Source organism: Rhyacophila brunnea, unplaced genomic scaffold (assembly GCF_057557595.1).
Source record: "Rhyacophila brunnea isolate RB1 unplaced genomic scaffold, BYU_Rbru_1.0 scaffold_17, whole genome shotgun sequence".
Classification (NCBI taxonomy): domain Eukaryota; kingdom Metazoa; phylum Arthropoda; class Insecta; order Trichoptera; family Rhyacophilidae; genus Rhyacophila; species Rhyacophila brunnea.
In genome coordinates this window covers 37,466,969-37,477,341 of record NW_028232827.1, presented here as the reverse complement: position 1 = coordinate 37,477,341, position 10,373 = coordinate 37,466,969, and the positions used below count along the sequence as shown (strand labels likewise).

Sequence of the window (10,373 nt, the reverse complement as noted above, 5' to 3'; positions counted from 1 at the left end):
CTCAGAGGAATGTTTTTAGTCATTCTCATTTAAAAAAAAAAACAAGATGTTTTTTTTGCCAGCGACCCACGGTTTTAGATTCGGGGTATCTCCTAACAGTCCCAACTACCATGGGTGCTAAATTAGTACTACTTAGTAATAAAATTGTATGTCATTATATTATTTAAAATTCGATTATAATAAGTCAGTTTGAATAATATCTGCATTTTAGGAAATACAGTAAAACCACGTTAATTCGAAATTGAGACAACCGAAAATCAAATTACATACCTAAGTATTACAAAATGTACCTACACAAAAAAAAACAGTAAAACACTGGAAAAATAAATTTATTATTAGTGGTGACTATTATGGTTTTTTCATCGAAATTTGTGGAAATCGTTTTAAATGTATTTTTTGAATTTTAGCAATTATTTCAATTTACAACGAATTTCGAATTAACCGTGTTCACATTAACGGGGTTTTACTGTACTCTGATTAGTTGTAACAACCGTTCATTACAACTTAGTTTCACCAAACAGTAGTAGTTCATTATCTAGATATATATGGAAAATGCACTAATGGTTTACTGTCAAAATTTAAAAAAATCTTCAACTCCAATTCTCACGATTTTCTTTAGAATGTTCAATGTCTATCTAAGATTATTATAGTATCGGGCGGCAAGATTATAAAAAGCGACATTTAGATATTGGACGGCTTAGATTTTACAAACAGTACCTACTGTTTTTGTCATCCTAACAATAACAGAAGTATCCACCCAATTCAGAAACAACCAGTTTGTAACCATCTGAAAAAATTGGTTTTCCCATAGTATCAATTTTGGAATGAGTGTCTGATTGCAATATTCAGGTAAATAGGTTTGGATATGAAACTATTGGAAGGCAACAAATTCCCATAGAGAATGAGTCATACCAATTTACAAAAGGTTGAATTACTACATACCATATATATATATATATAATTATATATATTTAAAATTTATTGCAATCTCAGAAACATACCTATTTGAAAAAATTATATAATTATTAATAATAAGGATCAAATTGGACTTGAATCCACATTCATCGCAATGGAGGTGAGGAATATGGATTAAGCTAATGATAACATTACAAAATAATATAATAGATGTGGGTTCAAGTCCAAACGTTATTTTTCTACATTTTTTGGAGAATTTTGATCGAAGCATTTTCCATGCTCCTGTATAAATAGTTATAGGTAGGCAGGCAGCTGTTACCGTCACTTCACTTAAAGATTTTTAGTACCATCTACCTTACATGATCAATGTCAGGTAGGTCTCAGGAAAATCAGGCTGAAGTGATATCTTAATTCTCATATGAGGCTGTTTAGACATAGTGAAACACGTTGTCGAAACGTGTTAGTGAGGGGTTTTCTCTCTGCGTTTTTATTTCTGTAGACTTCTCTCATTTTGAGTCAGGTTTTTACAATTCTTCTATTAATACAGGTCTTAAGACACATAGCGTCCGTATTCTTTATGCTGGCGTGCGGTTCCCCCCTCCCCGCTTCAGCATATTAACACTGCATTCCCTCTTGTTCCCTCCCATTGAAAACTTGCAACAGTCGAACGCGATGACACAATGCTTTCCGTCCGCGAGCGACGTGACGTGAACGCCAGCTTAAAAAATATGGATTCTATATCATCTGCATCTGCCAGAGACGCCACATTGAGGCTACAAGTAGCTAGAGATAAGATTTGATGGCTGTTTATGACCATAAATAACCCCTTGCCTCCTCTTCCACATTAGGTACGATACAATACACCCTTTTCCATTTGATAATTTACATAATTTTGACCCAAGCTGTTGGAACCAATGACATTATTAATGGACGACGCACTCAATACAGTAGCTTGCAAGTAAATTCGCGCATTCGCATGTATAGGTAGACATCACGCAATTTCCATTATGCGATATCACGCATAGGGAATTTATAGCAATATGAACTTTATTGTAATGGCGTTAGAGCAGTGTTTCTAATGTCAATGTTCATTTGAGCGAACCCGTTCGAACCTAACTATACGGCAGACCCAACAAAACGCATCAGGAATTTATAGCAATATCACCTTTATTGTAATGTCGTTAGAACAGATTATGCCATTCGGCAGACCCGACAATAAAGTGAGTGTCATTTTCTATTCCAGATGATTCGTCCATATTAATGTCATTGGTTGGAACACTCTAATTATTTAAAGATTTGATTTTGGGTTCGATTCCACTTGAAAAATATCCAGTTCAAGGGTTGGGTTACGATATAAAAAAAATCTATTTACATACCGACATTAGATATTAAATTTATAGATATTCAAATTCAAAACCCAAAACGTAGCTTTGCTGTTATTTGAAGATATCATATGTACACGATAATTTGTAGGCTTTCAACCACGATGTATAAATAGCATTTTTTAAATAACTAACTCCAGTATGGGTGACAAAAATAATAGAACAATGGATACTCCGGAACCCCGTCACGTTTAAGTGGTATTTGTAAAAGTGTTTCTAATGGATGGTTTCTGAAATAGTTTGGATGACACAGCTATTAACATAATATTTTAAGTGCACACGTATCAATGAAGATACGCCATTCATTAATAATTAATTTATCTAGCTTTAATTAAATTTACCTTTCATTCCATATATATTTTTCAGCAAGCTAATAAACAGTTAATCAAATATATTGATTAATTTATAGTGCCATGTTTAATTACAAAAGAAAAAAATATAGAAAATAGTTCATTGAATAGTGTAACTATAATATTCGAATGATTAGTACTGTTTCCATGTAAGAAAAAGTTGGGTTCTTTGAAACTAAATTCAATTAGACTGTGTGGTGTATTTATACAAATTGGTTTTAGCCAAAGTATAAAGAAAACACGACGTTTCACCCAGCATCAATAATTTATATTTTGGTGAGTTGATTATGTTTTCTTCGTCTTCACACCACAGTCTTCCCGTAGTTCGTGTTCCGAAGAGCGATGTTGTTGTCGTCAGACTGCGACATGAAAGATTTCTCTGTCTCATTAGTGGCGAAGCCTGAGTTAGTTGAGCGGAATCGAGACGAACTCCTCGCATTGGAAGCTGTCGATCCGTATCTCAGGAGGTGGTATCTGAAATCATCACAATAACTTTGTCAATTAAACTAGTAAAATAAATAGAATATCTTACTATTAATAATTGAAATTAGATGGTACTATGCATTCATATATATTAAAAATGACGATGATACGTGATGAAAGATCATAAGAGAAACATATGAGGAGACAGAAATAAAATGTTTGAGTAAGTTAAAAGTAAAAAGGCTTCTGGTCCAGTTTTTATATTATAATATGGTTGCTTATGCATATTGATCTATCTACCAACAATGGCAATAACTAATTAATTTAATACTCTAATGATATTGGCCTGCCTTAAAAATGCAAAAAATTCCTACAAAACCATCAAATGGAATAAATATGTATCAATTCCATTTCCTAATTATTATAATTGATAATATGTTCATTTGTCTTTTTCTACTGTAGGTATAAAAACTAGACTGGACTGGTTTATATATTTTTAGTAAGTTCAAAATTTTTTGAAAGGCAATGGCAACCTACCAGAGGCACCTAGCGGAAAAATACAAAGCTTTCAATTTGAGATGTTTTTTTTTAATAATTTACAATTACAACTGTATTGAAAACATTAAACGTCAAAGATAAACGTACAATTATTGTAAAAACTGTTATAAATTGTGAATTTTTTAAAGGATTCCATCTTAATATTACATATATTTTCCGGTCACATTTTTTATTAAAATTTAGTTTATTAAGTTTGGATTTTTGACTAATTCATAGTTTCAGAGTTTTTCATATTTATTTAAAAAAGAAAAACAGAATTTTATAAAAATATAAATGTGCATAATTTGAAATCCTTTTTATTTATAGGTATATAATTATATTATATGAGTTTAAATTAAATAGTTTTCTTTTTAATGTTTATAGATACGCATTTGTATGATTCCGCTAGGTGCCTCAGATAGGTGGAAAGCACATTTTATAACGTTGATTGAAAGTTTATCTTTGAAAATTATTTATTAGGTTTATAAAATATATAAGTAGGTATTGATGAATTTAAATTATCTATAAAATTGTATTAAATTACATGCTTAGTAATCTGCCGATAGATGCCACTAGTAGGTTGAAACCTTATATTAGATTAGAATATATTAAAAGTAGAGACTCAAACCATTTTCATACAGTTTCTCTACAGTCTACTGTAGAGTCTACAGTGCCCTGTTCAATATTTTAATAAAAAATATAATAATAAATTATTCAATAGTCATTCCTTATTATTGTAATAAAATAACTAATGACACTAATAATTATTAAACTTTAGCAGGTAATAATAATATGTATGTAGACAATTTTATTGTAGTCATTATAATAGTATGCCATGCTTAAAATGCTTACATAAATAATAAAACAATAATAATGAGTAGATAACTAATCTGGCATACAATAACTAATATGTAACCAATTAACCACAACATTTAAATACAGTGTTATATAATATAATAGAGAAAGTTTATAAATCAAGTGTTTTTGTTTGAGGGGAAGAATAAGTTAGTAGTCTAATGAAAAGCAATGAGAAGTACTGGGTGAACCAGTAAAAAATAGGTTTAAACCTAAGATGTTGAATATAATCTTATTCTGTAGAGAAGCAGCTTATAGATATGAAAGTGAAGCAAAAAATTACCACAAGGACCAATAATTAAGTTAGCTACAGGTCAATTTCGCAAATTTTCCAACAGGGCAGAACTCAGACATAAAACGCCTGTCATGCAACATCTATAGTTTCAAACACCAAACTCTAAAGTTTATTTAATAGACTAGAAGAACAAACGGTACAATGCATTTTTGTAGGAATTAAAACGACTATGCGGCCAGGCCACTTCATCATTAAAAAAATGAAATTTCACAATATGAGTGTTAAAAAACCTAACTATTGCTGTATTCGGTATACCTATTCAATGGTGGTTTATGGCATAGACAAAATTTTCGGCGGGGGCCTTCAAACCTATCAATACACCAAGTTTCTATGTACCTAAAACCACCACTGGACAGATACGCCAACGTTATTATTAGTATAGATCATTGTCGTATTTTTATATGGACGAAGTTTGTGAAAAATAAAATGACAACATAATATTCTTCTGTCCTACAGAGTATGCCAAAAATCATCAGATATTTTATTATTCTTCCATAATAAACAGATAAATACAGATGAAACTGACGGAATGGATTGTAATAAGGGTAAATTTTTACACTGTGTTTATTTGTAAATTTCATTATGGTTTTTTTGCCTGACGTTACATAATATTATAGTATGTACTTAAAACTGAGCTCTACCTGCTTCGCAATAAGAGTGATCCTTATAGATTTTTGTCAGGTGTCTATGACTTTTTCTACAAAAAGAATTCATTTTTCTCTTCAGATATTATATGGAATAGTGTATCCTGTGGGGTGGGCGAGCGGGCCAGTCTGGCAGGGGTGCATAAATGGAGCTTCGTTTAATGCGCGAAAATAAAATTTGAGAGATGTCGGAAACTAGTGGTAATTTAATATATTATATTCAGAATCACTGATCAACAAAATATTTTCCAGAAGAATATTAGTTAATTATTGTGCATATTTTGCTTTTCAAAGTGTACAACAAATGATAGATAATAACACCACCACCACCAAACATCAGTGCAGTATTTTCAAATCGTGAGAGATTTTGGGAGCAAAAAACAGAAATATTGAAAGGGAAATGACCAAATCATGAGTAGGAAAATTCTGCATAATATTATGATTACGATAAAAATGAATGTAAGTATATACTTATAATTGTTGAAAAAAATCGCCTGCGGAGCAAATAACCTCTTTGTTTATTATATTTAAAAAATGTGTTTGATTATTGTGTATTAATTAATTATTCAGTAGTTTTGTTTATTGACTATATTTTATCAGTCCCGTGCGGCTCCGTCTCGGGACGGAATGAGCACTTAAAATCACTTCTTTCAGACACGCATATATGACGGGTGGTGGTGGGCACTTTAACGTATGACTATATTTTATGTTGGAAAATCACTATTTTCCAATAGTCAACAAGTACCTATATTAAGAGTGTTATGCTTTGTAAGCTAACAAAAAAATCAGGGATCCCGGAATTTAGTCTTCAGTTTTAGGGGTCGTAAATTTATAAAAAAAAATATATTATGAATCCTTAATCCATATTATTTAAATTTATAAATGGCAACTGAATGCAGCGTAAACTTACTACTAAAGTTTGGGGCATTTTTTTCATTTTGAAGCAATCACGTAAGGGGGCGCAAAAATACCTTGCTATGCCCATTGTCAATAGTATAGAATATAGATAGATATAGATGGATTCCAACACAACCAGAACAAACACTACGATAATGAACAAAGAAAGTATTGTAATGTATAATTTTGTTTCTCTCTCGTTGAATGTTTTATATTATGAAAATCACTACGACAAAACGTGCAAAAAAATGAATGATGGTATGAGTGATTTCTTTGTAATAATATTCTTAAAAATGCAGTTATCATCTGAACAGCTGTATTTTCCAAGAATTAATATTGTTTTGATAATATTGTATTTTGACAAACAATCACTAACTACATGAGAAAAAGAGATATTTGAATTAAAAGTCATCGCAGGGCAAAGAAACATCTACACCTACATAATTAAAAAAATAGTTTCATTTGTGCTCTACTATCACCATGGTCATGAAATATAAATGTACAGATTCTCATTCATTTAAAAAAAGAAAAAATCACTGGACACACCCATTGCAACACACCGAGAAATTTTCTCCCACAAAAATGAAGTCGCGATTGCTGCGGTCCGACTGTGGGTCGAACCAACTTTCAAACTCTCCAACCTTTTAACTGACATATAAGGATACTCTCTAATGATGTGATTGGCATCCTGCAACGTTTATAATCCCATATTATTACACCATGTAGATTAAGTTTCATAAGTGAATTAATTTATATATGAAAGGAAATCTCTCAAATCGAAATATACCACGATTGTTGGGTACAGATGCAGAGAAAGAAGTGAAATCGACAGTAAGGCCGGGGCCACACCGAAGTGCTTCGCTTAGTGCTATGCTTGTCTACTAAAAACACTACTGCCTCATTGCACGCTACTTGCTTAGATACAAATTCAGTTGACTTTGGGAGCGCTTAAGTCAACAACGATGTCACTCTCAACTACCAGAAAGCAACTTCTATTAGCTACTAGAGAATTTAAGTTTAAAATTTCGAAAGTCTCAAATTCGAACTTGTTGGGTGCATAATGTCAATTCACCTAGAAGTGCTCTTGGAGAGTTTCAACTTCTCTACAAAGAATTTCGGAAATACGATGAAAATTTTTTTAGTTATTTGAGGATGAATCAGAAAGCATTTGACTTATTGTTGGGCAAATTAAAAGAGACAATACAAAACGACGATACGCATTTAAGATGTTTTAGAACACCGAGGAACAACTTGTTGTAACATTAAGGTAAGTAAGTGAAACAATTTTGAAAAGTATTTATCTCTTCTTAGTTTTTTATTATGCACTCTTTTAATATTAGGTACAGTGATTTTTTGTGACAGTGGTTCCAAAAAGGCTCTCTTTTATAAACTGCTCCTATTAAAACTTCCTCCATCTTGTTTTTTTTCATTATTTATTACAAATTTTTCATTTGTATGTTTATTTCAAACTAAAAAGTCGTATTCGACCAATCTGCGGAGCTCCATTTGGCAACGTGTGTTTTGTGAATAACGATGATGTCACATCGAGATATTCGACAGGTTTCAGGCGAACGAGTTTTGATGTGAGAGCCGGTTTAGTCAATGTCAATGTTTCATTAATTAATTTCTGTAACTCAGAGTCAGTTATGTCAATTTATTGGTTTGATTAACAGTAATTGCCACCCACGTTTCAATCAATCTTTAAATGCACAATTTTATTTTCTTTTCTAAAATATTGATCTATAGCTTAATTTTACTAATAATAACAGTTGATTTAATCTAGCTCAAAGTAAGGTATCGATCGCGGTCCATCAGTGGACATTTAAAGAAGTAACAAGTAGCCATGCCCTGCAGTCTTCCTAGCAAGTCTAATCTAACAACACTTGCTACGGTGTTATCTTTGAGTTTAGTATAAAACTTTTAAGAAAACATTTTTAACAACAGTTCTAACGGCTGAATTAATTAAAATAACTCATCGAGATATCATATTGTCATGTCAATAGTGATGGCGCAATGCAACGAACATAAAGATTCGTTTTTTAGATAACCGCAGACAACAGTTTCGCACACAGAATAGAGCTGTGTTATCTCGAAAATATAACGGAACGGTGTTATTGGGTGTTATGTGGTTGGAATAAACCTACAGACCTGAATTAATTTTTGCAGTATATGTATACTTAATAAAAGAGAAGCTGTACATTTGTATTTCAAAATCACATGACAAATTTAATTGCAACATAATATAAGGGCAACTAAAAATAAGCTTGTACATAATAAGGTATTTTTAGTGTTGGCTATTTGTTTTACATTTTTTAATACGATTTGTTCACCAATTTTCTCTGGTTTTGTACTCCTAGCTGTACTAGCTCTGGAAAAGGATAGCAAATAAAACAGATTTCAATTAATTAATAATATTAAATAATATAATATTTTATAATAATTGAGCAACGATCAAAAGAATGTATTAAATTCCAAGCATTCATTTTGACACCTACGCTGAGAATTGATTTGAGATTTCCCAGCCTGTAATAATCAATGATTACATTGACAGATTGCGTCTGGCCCGATCGTCTGCCACGATTGCCAAAATCTATTATCTATGGTTTTCCGGGATCGTGAGCAAATTGGAACCAATCCTATTTCCGTCTGCCACGATTGACGAAGATTCATGCGAAGATTGCCGAGAATGTACGAAAATATTCGATGTTACCGCCCGCTTGCGAGGTTAGGTTTGACAGCTGGGTATTAACGTAAAATTCCGAGGGAAAACTGTTCAGTGTAGCCACCAATCTAACGAAGAAATAGTTTTCGGTCAACCTATATTTTTAATAATAGCAACACTATGTTTATTTTAAACCAATCAAAAGCAAGGACCAACACGATCGAATCGTTGCGTGTAATTGCTTATAGTGTAAAGAAGTTGGTCACAACGGTCGGCGTGGATCGTTGAATCTGGTTGGATCTGCGCGTCTGCCAATGTAATTAGAGATATGAAGCAAGCTTGAAGTTATTTACAAGAAAAGATAGCTGAAAAATATTTCAATTATTTCTGGAATATTTACAAAGAATAATCGCAGATGCCATAATATCATCTCTTGACTACGGATCGTGATCTGAGTGATTTTGTCATCAAGCAGCCTTTTTCAATGCTTAGATCCATCACTTTCGAGTTGAGACTCAACAGTTAATGGTATGCAAGGTTTATGCCAGTGGAAAACCAGTGGTTGAAGAGACATGAGTCTTCATAGATTTCCTCGACCTTCGACCTGACCAAATGTCACGAGTTTATACCAGGTTTTCATCCTCGCTGTAGGCTATATTATTAAAAAAATGTAGATTCTGTCTAGAACAGTGATGTGCATCCTTTTAGTAGCAAAGAGCTGTCATAACTATTTCAAAACCTTTAGTGGGTCCCCACACTATGTTCTTCAGTTTGGAGAAGAAAAAAATATGCATCACTCTGCGAGTATGTCAGTGTCATTTAAACGATGACATTCCCGCAGAAAATATTCGTGGTGTAGAGTTAAGATTATGAGAACATTTATTGAAAATATGACTCTTTGGAAGTATTCTAATACAAAGACGCTTTTAAATATCACATTGTGAAGTTTGTTGACTATGGAATAGTTTTATCGTTTAACCGTCCACAAGACTGTCAGCATTCACCTCCAGTAACTAATTACAAATGTGAATAGTCTCCAACGTCCAAGTTTTGGAGGCATATACAGATCTTACTAGATGCATTTTAGTCGTTTTGGTAATGATTTAGTTCTTCGAAAATGGCTATAGTTACGACATAAGCTTTTCGCCATCGCTATTTTCCTTTTAATGTCAACTCCGCATGGTTTAGGGCATCATTGTGACATATACATCGTTCCAACAAAGTTTACCCAGGGTAAGCTTGTAATATATCCAAAAGTCTTTATCCGGCACGTGGACCCTTGACAAAACACTGCAATAATATGGTAGGCAATAATTGCATTTGTACCTAGTTGATATTTAAGATACGAGTATAATTGAAATAGTTTACAACTGTCTTCTCGTAAGGACTACACTACCTATATGAGTTGAGTTA

General features: G+C 32.4%; 1 protein-coding gene across 1 annotated transcript in view; it reads right to left on the bottom strand.

Annotated features, from left to right (window-relative positions):
• Positions 1-1,171: 1,171 nt before the first annotated feature.
• LOC147074021 (G protein-coupled receptor Mth2-like) overlaps positions 1,172-10,373 on the bottom strand; it is a 209,399-nt gene continuing 200,197 nt past the window's right edge. The window contains exon 9 of the mRNA XM_085944330.1: positions 1,172-3,121. Coding sequence (XP_085800456.1) covers positions 2,950-3,121 — 172 coding nt within the window. The 3' untranslated portion in view covers positions 1,172-2,949. The remainder of the gene's footprint in view (positions 3,122-10,373) is intronic.